General features: G+C 42.5%; 1 protein-coding gene across 1 annotated transcript in view; it reads left to right on the forward strand.

Annotated features, from left to right (window-relative positions):
• The window catches only part of LOC105697030 (protein gustavus), a 66,149-nt gene extending 57,911 nt beyond the window's left edge, over nucleotides 1–8,238 (forward strand). Inside the window, exons 5-6 of the mRNA XM_012419968.1 lie at nucleotides 334–492; nucleotides 722–8,238. Coding sequence (XP_012275391.1) covers nucleotides 334–492; nucleotides 722–861 — 299 coding nt within the window. The 3' untranslated portion in view covers nucleotides 862–8,238. The remainder of the gene's footprint in view (nucleotides 1–333; nucleotides 493–721) is intronic.
• Nucleotides 8,239–13,881: the final 5,643 nt, after the last annotated feature.

Below are 13,881 nucleotides of genomic sequence, written 5' to 3' on the forward strand. Positions count from 1 at the left end.
CAGTTTCGAACCTCGTAAGTGCATTTCGTGAAAGAATAATGAAGCTCAGTATCATCTAGTAATTCTGTTGAACTTAAAAATTCCTCTTTAAATGCGCAATTATTATTTTTTTCAACAAAATGAACAACGTGTTGTTTAATAGAGTATCCTGCGGCACTTTAAATGAATTCATGCCACGCTTCCAGTAACTTTACATAAGCATGCAAATATCTTAAGAAAAAAAATTCGCTGCAAAAAAATAATTTGTCAGGCATTTACGGAGCACCCCAGGACGTTTCAAGGAAGAGGGAGTGGAGAAGTGAGCAAGGACTAATGAGTTTGAAATTCTTGCAGTGGTACTGGACATGGACGAGGGCACGTTATCCTTCGTGGTGGATGGCCAGTACCTGGGAATAGCGTTTAGAGGCCTGAAGGGGAGGAAGCTGCATCCCATCGTCTCCGCAGTCTGGGGACACTGCGAGATCACGATGAAGTACATCGGCGGCCTTGATCGTGAGTATCCAAGAGTAGAAGTCTCGTCCCTCTCGTTTAGCCGTCTAGTCAACAAAAGTATGACAAAAAAATCGGCGACCTCGTTCCTCCCCGTTCTCCAGTTAGAAGGTTGCCCACCATCATTGGAGGTCGCTGACAATTGGCGGGAACTCGGTGCGCGAGGACGGAGCGATGATTACGTGTCGTTAGTCTCATAGAGATCACCTGACGTTCCTATTTCTTTCCTCAGCCGAGCCTCTACCCCTGATGGATCTCTGTCGAAGAGTGATCCGACAGCGGATCGGCAAGCACCGACTAGAGGAGAAGATCAACGAGTTGAACCTGCCCCAGGCGATGAAGACTTATCTCCTCTACCGGGACAGGAGGTAACCACAGGGTGCCACCGATGAAGATTCAGCGTTAACGATCACGACTACGACTAAGACCACCACGCGATATCGATTACTATCTGAACGCACAGGGGACCGCCCGACAACCCCTTCGCACGCGATTGACCACAGCCCACTGATAGCCGCGTGTCTCCACGGAGGAAGCGAAACGCGACGCGTTGACACGTTCAACGACAGAAGCTAGAGAGCCGAGCAAGTAGATAGGATTCCAGGTTAAAAGAGGGAAACGAGGGAATAGAGAGCAGGCAAGCAGCGAGGGAGTGCGACAACTCGGTCGTCGAGGCCTCAGTCGTTCGTCCGTGCGAAAGGCCGGGTCGGACAGGTCGAGACGAAGAGTTCGAAGCCGTCCTGAAGAGCCGTCAGTCGTTGCCACTGACGGCCACGTCGAGCGAATCGCGAATTAGACCCTGGCGAGGGTCGACACCGACCCTGACGGGACGCGTTGGGGAACGTCAATGAGGAGAGCGAGGCGACGAGTCGAACGACTGGCTCGACGAGGCAGGGACCTAGCGAATTATTAGGTGATATTGTTGTTTTATGTTGTCTATGCGATTAAAATCGTAGAGCGTTTATTGATTGTTATATTGCACCGTTCGCGCGGCGGTTGGTAGCCTTGCGCATCAAGCGGACCCGCGGTATTTCTTTTCCTTTTTAGTTTCTGCGTTGTTCGAGCGCTCTCGAGCGAGGCCAATGTGAGGTTAGGTGAGAGAAGGGAAGTAGAGAGATGGAGTAACGGTCGAGGAATAGGATGAAGGGAGACACGTGGCTCGGGGTCCAGGATCCGGACACTCTCGAGGGCCTCGCCGATGAAAAGTCAGACTTGGGCGACCCTGGAGGACTTAGTCATTGGTCACTTCGTGCTCTGAGCTCATCCGGAGAGCTGCGAACGGGGAGCGGGCTTGCTCTAGTCCGACCTCGACGAAGGGAACACAAAAGACGACGACTGCACCGACGACGATGACGAGGACGAAGAGGAACCGCGACGCCGACTGTCGCGCAAGGACTCCAACGCCCAGGACCGTGGATGTGTCAGATGACGGAAGCAGCCGAACAGCCACCTTTCACGGATTCATTTTTTCCAAGTATTTTTTAAGTGCGATAGGTCTAAAGAAGTAATTAGTGGTGCGCGTGTATCGTGATCTAGGATGGAAGAAACGGAAAAAGGAGAGGAAGAGTACGTCGCGGTACTGCGAGTGGCACGCGGTATTCGAGCAATTGTGTAAGATTAATTAGACGAACCGATAATATAGAAGGCGGTCCAGCCCTTTCGCCGTCAGGCCCGGAATGGGATGGACTCGACGAGGAGGGAACGTCTCGATAAGACCAGAGGATCCGGAAGTGCGCACCGAGGTTAAAATGCTGACGTAGGGGGAAAAGATTACCTTGGCTAAGTAATAATGTTAATCGGAGGAGAGACACGCCTACTACTACTGCTATTACTGCTGCTAGGCGGACATGTAAGCGACTCAGCACACGGGCATTGACAGGATATTCCAAACACGAATTAAAACTGTCATCGATCGAGAGCCGCGCTACTCTCCGTGTAATCCGACGACGGCGCCGATTGTCGGGCGTGTAACTACTACTACTATTAGCATGACAACTTATGACTGGTCCCTAGTAACTTTAACTCTTGCGTTTGTCCCTTCTGTCGACACGCCGTCGCGCCATTCGATTTGTACATAATACTACATTAATATGCCGTCGACGAGTGTCCTTGCGCGGTGATCTCGCGATACTCTCAGGTCGGTGGACGGCCACGAGCGATACGTCCGAGCCTTCGGATTTAATCGCACGTCGGGATGCTTACGGTGCTCGACATGTCGAGCCTTCTCGACCTATCCTCCTCCGTGCTCTCCGGCTTCTAAAGGCGAGCAACTTCGAAAAATTAGTCGGCGTCCGACGTGTCTTCCAAATTACTCGGTTTGCGTCGAGGCGCGCTTCACGTTTATGCGTGAATCTAATTGTTGAATCTGTTCCTAGACCGAATCGTAATCTCGCTGATACAAAACTTGTAATCTTGCACGAATGGCTGCATACATACCATACTCACTGAACAACTTGAACCATTTTGTCATCACCGAAAATTCGCTTCAATGATACATGATATCACATGAGTATGTACCTAACGACATCCAAAGGACATTTTTCTGTCTCATGGTCCATTGTTTATGCTGGAAGCGCATTTATTTAAAGCGATGGACAGTGCTCCTGAAATCGCATTAAGCGCAGGTGAATTAAAATTTACGGGAATGTGTGGTCACTTGAGACCTATTGTGTATGTTTTGTGACATTAGCGAGAGGACGGAAACGTTAAAGAACAGCGATTGTAACTGAAATGTCGCCATGTCCGCCCGCGCAACCGGATCCCCTTCCCCGTTTCGACGACGTGTACCGACAAGAGTGAAAACGAAAGAAGCACGTTCGAAAAGCTCTGGTACTTCTCGGCCCTTAACGAGAGGGCCTGGTCGAGGAGAGAGCGAGTCGAGGAGGGAGCGAGTCGAAGAGGGAGCGAGTCGAGGAGGTCGTTGGGGCGAGGCTCGAGCACCATGCCCTCCCGTCCACGTTAGACCACTCATAATTTGTCGTATTTTATAGAATTATACGAAGCCTCCGAGCCTCGTCATTCATCCTGGACGAGCGTGAGCGTCCCGTATTCACAGGCTCGCCTTGTCCGCGATGAAGGGCCGAGAGGAGCGCGAGCCTAAAAGCAACAAAGCGCATAATAGTATAAATTCTAGGTTACACCCAGAGAAAGAGAGGGAGGGAGAGAGAAAATGGGAGAGAGCAAGTGAGCGAGTGAAAGCGAGCGAAAGAAAGAGAGAAACCACGAGAGCGGACGTACCGCATGTCCAGCTCGGTGCATAGAGAACAGACGACGCGCGGCCACGTGCGTTTGACAGCGCAACGGATGAGGCCCCTGCCCGGTGCGCGCATGCGCACTTACCCTAGCGCGCTGTTATCGCGACACTATTTTATAAAATCTAGGGCGCACGTCGCATCGCGAGAATCGAGGACAGGACAAATAGAGTTAGAATATTGTACATATTATTATTGTATTAATATTATTATATCAATTGATAGTTTAATTAATTAAGCGATTATCGTGTTAGTCGGCATAATGTGGATTCATTTTATATGGTAGGTTCGCGACGCGCCGGGTGATACCGGCGCGAATGTGAGTATTTTCACTTGCGGAAAGAAAGCGCAAGATGGCGGCGGGTGGACGCTTGCCGCGCAGCTTGTAAGACACCTATAGACGAATGTGAATCACGAGGACAAGAGAAAAAGAAAGAATTACGGACGCGCCCAACGGTCCAACGTAGGGTCCAGGGCCGCGCGCGCTCTTCCTATAATTTTAAACGCCTCGATGAGTAAACCAATAAACTAATAATGAAAGAAATAAACATGGAAACGAACTCGTGTTTTTATACATACATTCGACGGTGCACTCGAGTCTCTCTTTATTTGTCGCTCTTCCCTGATTTTTCTCACGCTTTCTTTCTGCTTCACTTCATCCCGCTTCGTTCTCTTTTTTTTTATCCCCTTGGTAAGAACACGGCGCGTGTTCGCCCATTAATTTTCGCTCACGGCGTAACACCCTCGCTTGTTTAAACCTTGCTCCGTATTCATATATTCCGACGCTCAAGATACATCTAAAAAAACGTCTACAAACTGCGCATGCGGTAGAAGGTATTCAGGTGGCGATTCAAGTTGTAATAACCGAGACACTGAATTATGAGAAAATGAAAGTAACTCTGCTTCTAACGTCGCATTGACACCGAGTTTAATTCCTACTATTATATGATTATTGTATCGAAATCTTTGTTAAGTGACACAATTGGCCTTTTAGTTGTCGGAATTATTCCTTTCTATGCCTTAACGTTAGTTGCGTGTTTCGATCTACGTTGTCCATCTTTGTTGCCGAATCTTGTATGTCTCTTGAACGCGAATCTGGAACCAGGTCGGAAAATGACACTAATATTGAGATTAAGGATCACTTCCGAGGACTAAAGTCATAAAGTCACTTGACAATGGCGATTGGAAACCGACCCTTGCGTGGGTACTTATGGCATAATTGGCATTGCATTTTAACGAGTTATTGACAGCGCATCGTCTCTCTCGCTCTTCCGGCTCAATAATGAAGAGTCGACTCGAGAGGCGAAGAACTCATTTGTCCTCGTCGCTCTCTCTTCTCGCTGTGATCCTTTCTTTCTCTCTTTTCACCCAAAAATGGCTGCGGAGGGGCGTCGGTCAGGGTCGGCGATTTTGACACGAGATCGCTAAAGGAACTGTGCCATTTTTTTAATAAGCGGTGTCTGATAAAACGACCGATCGGGCGAGCCGGCTCGGCTGAAAAAAAAATCTACTCGCGCGTGTCACTCGCTTCGCTTTCAAGGCTCGCTCGAACGACTCGCTCGGTTCGGCACTCGACCCGCGCGATATTGTTTCTGGGCCGTGTGTACATAGTAATACTTTTGTAACGATAATCTAATTACTAAATGAGAGTGCTAAGAAAGTGAAGATTAAAAATCGCAGCGTGCGACATTACGAAGTGAGAACAGAAACGGTGGGAAGTAGGGAGCGGCGAAATTAGGTATTATGTGTCTTGCGAATCGCGAATTCGTCAGCATGCTCTTATTCGGTGCTAATTTCATTTCTTTCGATTAAAAGAAAAAAGGAAAAAAAAAAGAAGTGCATAATACATTACGGGATCTTGACCTCACTTTTGGCAGTTCGTAAGTAGCGAATTAATTAGATAAACGTTAAAAGATAAAAAAGAATTGATCGTGACACTTGTACACTTTTCCAATTTGTAAGGCAGTTCTACCAAAATTCGCAGATTTCGAAATGTCAAATAATCAAGACCCCCTTAACTCTTTCATGCATGGTGACCACTTATGGGGGCATTTGCATGAGGGGGTTGATAACACCATTTTCGACACGATTAGTGTATATTATGGGAGTGATCATTCAGCTTCGCATGGCGTATCTTAGTTGCGTTTTTCAATCACGTGTGACATCACGTTGTTAATTCGTTTTTCTTTAACGGTACCGATTTTGATTAAGTCAACGGACGAATTCTTTCCGTTTCCAGAACTGCGCTAGTGCTAAATTTAATTTCTGTACGCGGGCACAAATTAATTTGTGCGTATACACGCGATGAGAATTACTGTACAATGTGTGTGAAAATGGAGGATCATATTTTTATTTTGGTCGCTGTCGGACATCTTGAGTTTATTTGAATCACTGACGAATCATTTCGCTTTGACGAATGAGGAAAAGTTTTCTTTGCGTTTTACCCGTGTCGACGTCGATTTTTATATCGTTTTCGTTTAATGTGCCCGACGAGTAGGACTGCCGCGGACTCATCGTTGCATGTTGCTTTCATTTATCGTAGAGTCCTTGATTTTTATTTTATCCTTTTTTTTTCTCTGAGTCCTTAAGGTGTTATGAAAGTGGCATCAATCAAAGAGGTCTTGTTCGTGAAGCTTTTCTCCTAACTGGGTGTACCGAATCGTTTAAAAGTTTACAACGTGGATGTGGGGGCTATGAAGAAGATCCTGGCACTCGTGAAATTCTAATGTTTTGAAAATTTGTTCATAGATATTTTCAAAACTTTTTATAGAAAATAAAATTTCATGGGCGTGGGGACTTTCTTTATAGTCTCCATGTTCACGGTTTAAAATTTGAAACTATTCGGTACACCCACTTCGAATAAAACTTTCCCGAACGATTCATCTCTCAGATGTCACTTTCATATCACCTTAAAAGATACGCAAAACCCATCCGAGGTGCGCATCGAACATTTTGTGACGATCAGCGTCAACGGGTTTAGTCAAACTGCCTGCCCACCTGCCTGTAAACTACATTGCCTCGACAAATATGTCTAATTTATTGATGATATGACACAGTTACGGACGATTTTACCTGCAAGTGAATGCGAGAGTTACTCCGAGAATAAATGCGCGCTTCGGTGTTGGACGAGCCATAAAAGAGACTACAAACGTGAGTCAAAAGTCGATCAGAAGGACAACTCTAATCAAGACATTAAGGGAACCGATAATTTTATTTCAGATACGTTGCATTTCCTCTCTAATTTCGAGTTTACTCTGGAATTATGCATGTCCCTTTCCGTCACAAGATTATTTTACGCTATTTCACTTCGGTCTATAGCCTAAACTGCTTGTGCATGCAATGAATAGGGGAACGTCTCAAGAGTGCAGTCTAGACTCGATTTTAGGACATATATTTCTGAATTTTACAGGAATAGGTTCAGAGGAAGATTTTTGCACTAATTTAGTCATTAGTTGGCAGTATTTTTCCGGAATATTTTCCATGCGCTTGCATTTCTTTTTTTCATCTTTTGATCGTACTCTTGACTCACGTTGTAGCCCATGATAAGAGCGAGCTTCTTTGCCCCTTTGACAAGCGTTCCTCGGGCGTGTTCGCGTCGCTTAAAAAGGAAATCTTGCGAGTCCTGGAGAAACCAATCTACAAGGACATTTTCGCCAAAACGGCCTTGTCTTAATATGGACTCATTGTGTCATTGTCGGTGTCGAAAAACGGTGAATGTTTCGAAGTAACCCAGAGGGGAAAGAGCCGGTCATGTCCTTCCCCGGCCGCGCCATGTCCACCGTGTACATGTATTTTACATTTATTTCTTTTGCGTTAAGCCTGGACTATTGCAACGAGCGATCTCACGTCTTTTAGGCATGTAAGGTTTGTAAGTTTAGCGTGGTAAACTGCTGTATAGTGGCGAGTGACGAAGATTCTATTGATATTGTAATGCCTTAATGTTAACGATTACGATGATAGCGCTATTTTAGTTGAACGCCTCGGTACACCCAATTAATCTCGTTTTACCCCCTCTGCTCCATGATTTGATAAGACCTCCATTTCTTTTTGTACATTTCGAAGTGTCTTGACATTATCGACGGAGACGACGACTGCGAAGCTAAATGCGACGACGATAACGATGACGACGACGAGAGTGAACGTGTATAGAGCGGAATGCTGTCTCAAAAATAGTTCAGGCTGGATGTCGATGTTTGTAGCGAATAAACAAAAAAAAACACACAGCATATTGTAATTAAAATTGAAAATCATTAATACGCAGGCTTTTCATTGCTTATGCTTAACCCTCTCCTCCCACGGTCACGTAAAATGATTTATTCCCTCATTTCAATACATAAATAATTCGGTACTAACTCCCGCTAAAAAAAAATGTTTACTTAAGTAAATATAAATTGTTTGAAAACTTCTGCGACTGAACGCAAATATAACATTGTCCTACTCAACTGGCGAGATAACAGGATAGTCTAAACAATAATAATGATAATTGTGAAAAAGAAAATCTTATTTGATTAATACGAGATAAAAGTTCTACATTAATGGCCCGATTTTTGTTAATAAATTCTCATCGTTAAGCTTTACTTTGCGCCGTTTATCGGGAACTTGAAGCAGGGAATATAAAGACTTCTTTTTATCGAAGCTCTTGAGGATTTCCGAAGAATGGGTCATGGAAATTTTGGGAAAGTCGACGTCGCAATCCCGGTAAAGAACGTTGCAGTCGTCGCCACGAAAGCCAGCTGCTCCTGCGTCCTCTACAAGGCGATCCCATCCAGAAGAATTTCGTAAAGAGCTCTCTACGCTGTTCCTGTAAATGTTGGAGAAAAGAATCTACGTTTCAGAAACACTCGGTCCAAGTTTCCTCGGCCTCCATATTACATCGAGAACTTGAGGAAAGCTCGCGCGGAGTATGCCCAAGTTCCGGTAAAGTTTCTCCAGTACGTGGTACCACTCGACGATAGTTTGCAACTGGAGACAAGTACTTTTAGGCAAAGAACGACGGAGTTTCCGCGAGACTTACGTCAGGTATCTGGCCAACGTTTTGCCGGCACTTCCGAGATCCTTGAACAGCCTCCTGTTCTCCAAACAAATAGTCCTCTGGATGCACCGGATTCGTGCGTAGGTGTTCAACACGTCATCCTGTTCCGGAGTCTGAAAATGTCCATGAGCTTGCGACATCAATGTATTTTAAAATAGCGATGAGGCATATATTTTTTACAGTCAAATACACATTCCGCTAATTTTCTAATCACGTTTATTTTCACTGAATTACATGCAGAAAAATATTTGATTGATTCAAACAAATTTTTGTTAGTAAGTGTGCACACGTCATCCTGTTCCGGAGTCTGAAAACTGAGTTTGCGACATCAATGGATTTTAAGATAACAATGAAGCATAAATTTGTTACATTCCAATACACATTCCGCTAATTTGCTAATATAATTTTAGGTTTATTTTCATTGAATGAAGTATTTGGTGTAACAACCAATTTAATATGCTCTACAAAAAATGAGATGTACAAACCGTTTTTTCTAAATTCGCCATGTCTAAAGTATCCCTTTTCTTCCTAGACGTCAAGATATCTACTATGGCGTCCTTGCCCTTGGTCGTCATTATGGAGTTCTGAATGATGGCAAAGAGTAGAAGCAAGCCAATAAAACTGACGACCACGAAGTGCTTCGATGACGGCAATAAATCATTGTTACTTTGCACCACCGGATACCCCAATGAATGATCGTATGGAAATGGAAGAGGTTCAATTTGCGGTGTAGAAACCAGTTGGTTAGTGCGACGAGACTCTGAAATAAAAATAGGCATTGCATGATTAATGATCAATAGTGCCGGTTCATGCCGAACTGGCCTAATTTTTTTTACCCCAGCTTGAATAAGTGATATCTTTAAATTTGGAGCGATCGATGGTGCACAGCAGAGCCTATACCAAATACTAATACTGATTATAATTTACCTGGTATATAATAATTTGACGACAACAGGGGATGGAAGATCGACGAGAATGGCGAGATGGATGATTCTTTCACGTCTTCCTGATCGAAGAACACGTGATTTCCATTTTTAGAATCTAAAGTTACGTTTTCTAAGGTCAATCCTATTATGCCGTTCGCCATTATGCTGAAAAGGAGGGTCTGGATTATCCAGCTTGCTCGAAACGTCGTGAAAAATTTGAAAGGAATCGCCATCTTCGACGTTTCTTAGAAAAATATGTCGCAACTAAAGGTTGTCTGTATTTTGTCCAGGCCTTATGTAAACTTTCCCGGTAATATTTTCCGCCTTATATTTAACGAAATAATGGAGTCCACAGGAACCCTGCAATCATTTGCTTCGCCGAATGGAATACTTGGTACCAATTTTTCACGATGCCTAAGAAGGGAAGAGATTTATTTCCAGAAGGTACTAATTTTGATAAATTAAATTAAACTATCATGTAAAAACTGTAAATATTGCTAACATTTCTTTTATTAAAGGAAAATGAATTAAGAAAGAAATTTGGGTTACATATTTATAGTATACGTTTAAAAATTATTTTAGCTGAACTAGTTGAAAAATTGCAGATGAAATCTTGGGACTCTTATGATCTGTAGCCATCCCCTCTGATATATTGTGAAATCGCTCCGAAAGCTTCCAAAATGTCCAAGATTATTTTAGATGCATCATTTTATATTCAATGCTTCTCAAGATTTGATATGAAACGGTTTTAGTTCTGCAAATGAAATATCAGGGGACGCTTATGTGATTTGGGGCCTTCCCTCCTGATATCGTCACCGAAATCGGAAGCTTACAAATCGTCTCTTCGACACTCCGAATGCTCTCAAAAGCCCCACGTCACCGAACTTTTATCCCCGTTCATTCGGGAAGACCACACGTAGGGGAGAAAATGTGATATCGAAAAAAGATAATCCCTTATCCCCGCATCTCTGACATAACGAGACCCCGAAGTGGAGGAACGGAGTTCGTCGTGCAAAACTGGGGTTGACAAATTCGATTGCGAATATTTAAAATTTGTCATCATACCTGATAAAATGTTCGACACACTCTTCGACTAACCTTGAATGCGATCAGAATAACTAATGAGGAGAATTTAAGACGGCCTCAAGAATGAACAATAAAAACAATTATTANTTTTCATACAGAAAACCATAATCTCTTTTCGACGATACATTCAAAATATCTTCTTCAAATTCTACAATATTTATCTATATACACACACATATATATTTTAGCTTAATAGCATAATAAAATTTCTGCAAAATTTCGATATCATCTCCTTTCATCCTTTCTTTTGAGCGACTGATCTTCGGAGACAATCTCAGTTTTTCCGGGGTAGCAAATTAAATCGGAAGTTAACAAATCGTCCCGACACGTCGGAAGGTTCGTAAAGGACGGAGTCGTCGAACTTCCACCCTCGGCCTGTCGCTTTAAGTCGTGAAAGGGGAGCGAAGCGATTTCAAAAAAGATAATTCTATATTCCCGCAGCGCCAACATTGCTCGAGACTCGTCGGGAAGGGGAACGGGGTTAGCCGAGTCCTAGGGGTTGCTATGGCGATGGGACGACAAGGGGGTTGCTCGGGGGTACGTCTGTCTGAAGCCGTCTATAAAGGGGATGATATTCTACTTGTTCCCCAATCTATCGTCATGCCCACGCAAGTTATTCTACGCCAGCTGAGCGCGAGGGTGATACCTCGGTTACCTGGTTACACCTACGAGATCTCGACCTCTTGTCTGCACCATAAATGTCCCCTTCGCGATGGGACACCATGAGTGGGAAGCACAGATTTTATGGGCTAAGGACGATCTCGATGATAACGAGTGGGAGCTTACGGATCAATTTTACCTTAATTATTTATTATTAGAGCACTTTCGATTCCTTGATGACGATGAGGTGATCTAGATAATGAAAATAAAAAAATAAACAGTTTAGTGGGTGAGGGGGATCTTTTAAATAAATTTCCTCAGAATATTTATGATTAAGATTCTTGTAGTCCATATATAGATATTTACTGTTAGAGCACTTTTGATTCATCGACGACGATGAGGTAATCTAGAAAATGAAAATACAAAAGAAAACAGTTTTACTTTACATATTTATGATTATGATTCTTGTAGTCTATATATAGATATTTATTGTTAGAGCACTTTTGATTCATCGACGATGATGAGGTGATTTAGAAACTGAAAATTAAAAGGAAATAGTTTAGTGGGTGAGTGGGATCTTTTAAATAAATTTCCTCGAAATATTTATGATTATAATTCTTGTAGTTCACAGACCATTGGATGATTGTAAATCTTCAAAAATAGCATTGCGATATTTCACTTAGAGTATTTGTAATTTAAATTTCTTAGTTACCGGGAATGAAGCGAGCTCTGGAAGCTGAAGAAACAGTGCATCGGAAAATAATGGAAGAGTGAATGTTTTCAAGTAAATTTTCTCTTAAATCGGCATGATTGATTGTGCTTTAATTTTTCGGTAATGATAAGGCGATCAAGAAACTGTAAAAATGGTATACTGGAAAAGAGTTAAAGAAATGGTAAGTGGAAGTCTTTAGAATATTTATAACTCATGATAAATTCTCTTAACCGAGAAATAAATATTTATTAATTTGATGTGCCGAACTTTGTTATTAAGTAGTCGGTGCCGCATGCTTCTTTACGTATTTGGCGCGAAACTCTACCGAGTTTCTTGATCACAGCTTTTTAGGTTACCGGGGGAAATGAGACAATCTTCAGGCTGTAAAAATAACACTGAAAAATAATCGGGGAGTGAACGTGATTATCTAGGAACTACAAAAATAAAACTCCGAATAGAAGTTAAGGTCAGGGATCAGGTAATTGAAATGAAACTGGAACAAGCAGGTTTCAGGTAAACAATCTTAACCTGGCCAAGGTTCGTCGACTACGATATGATGATATGGTAGTATGTTATGATTAAGTCTCACCGTCGGTAAAATCAATATTGTGTGAGGAAGATTTGCCAAGTTTGAGCAACTTTAGCTTAATTTGCCCACTAAATCAAGGACGTAACTAGAACGAAAACCGCACGCGATACGTCAATGAATGCAAATTCATAGAGGAGTACACTTATATCGTATGATGAAGTGTAGGCCAAGTAAAGGAGGTGGAAAACAAAACGATATCTACTTAAATGTTAATGAACATAAGTGTAAGTAATAGTAGTAGTTTATTTATCCTGCGTTTAGTTTGTTACAACCATTACAGAGTATCCGGGTGAACGTCTTTAGGCGTAGCGTGTTTGTTACATCTTTGCCTACCTCAGTTTGGCCCGGCGTTTCATCGCTTAATCGCTTGACACTTTCTCTACCTTTTTATCTATTTATTAAGAAAAACATAAAAAACAAAATTCCTTCCATCCTTCTGTATCCACTGCGCTTCGCTTGAATCAGTGGGGAGAGTAGACGAGGAGTGCGCAGCGCCATATCGTCAATTACTAATTGTAAGTAATATATAAATTGTAAATAAAAAAGGTAATAAACAAAGTGAATAAGGAAAAGACCAAAAATCACGGTGGCTCTTCAACTTTGGCTGACACTCTAAAATATTTAAATACTCTTTGAAACCCTCCTGGATGAATTACTATAAAACCATGAAATTTTATACACGCACCTTTAACCAACAATATAAAATATTCAGGCACTGTTTGAAATATCTAATGTGGATTAACGTGAAATCCTAAAATGTCTTTAAAATGATAAAATGTACAACTTTGCTTAACAACATAAAATATTCAGGTGGTGTTTAAAATCCCTGATATGAATTCATGTAAAATCGTGAAATACTTTGGCATGTAGATTAAACGTATAACTCCATAGAATGAAATTATTTCGGTAGATTCTACTTTTTGTGGGATATATTATTTATTGACGAGACACTATTTTTATTCGATAAAAAAAGGTAGGCGAAAGAATGCCTTATGACATTGTTTTTTTCGATTACAGGTGACCTTCCGATGTTGACGACACTTCTATATAGAAACTTGCAAAACTGTAGAAGGCAAGAAAATTCCGCGACACTGCTCGATGAGAAAAAGAGGAGTCTCAATGAATTCTTATAACTTTCCAAAGACTCTAAATCCTCTTGACGTCTTTCTTGCTCTAGTCTCTTCAAGAAGGCTCTA

This window comes from Orussus abietinus, unplaced genomic scaffold (genome assembly GCF_000612105.2).
Source record: "Orussus abietinus isolate OABI.00-Male unplaced genomic scaffold, Oabi_2.0 scaffold102, whole genome shotgun sequence".
NCBI classification, from domain to species: domain Eukaryota; kingdom Metazoa; phylum Arthropoda; class Insecta; order Hymenoptera; family Orussidae; genus Orussus; species Orussus abietinus.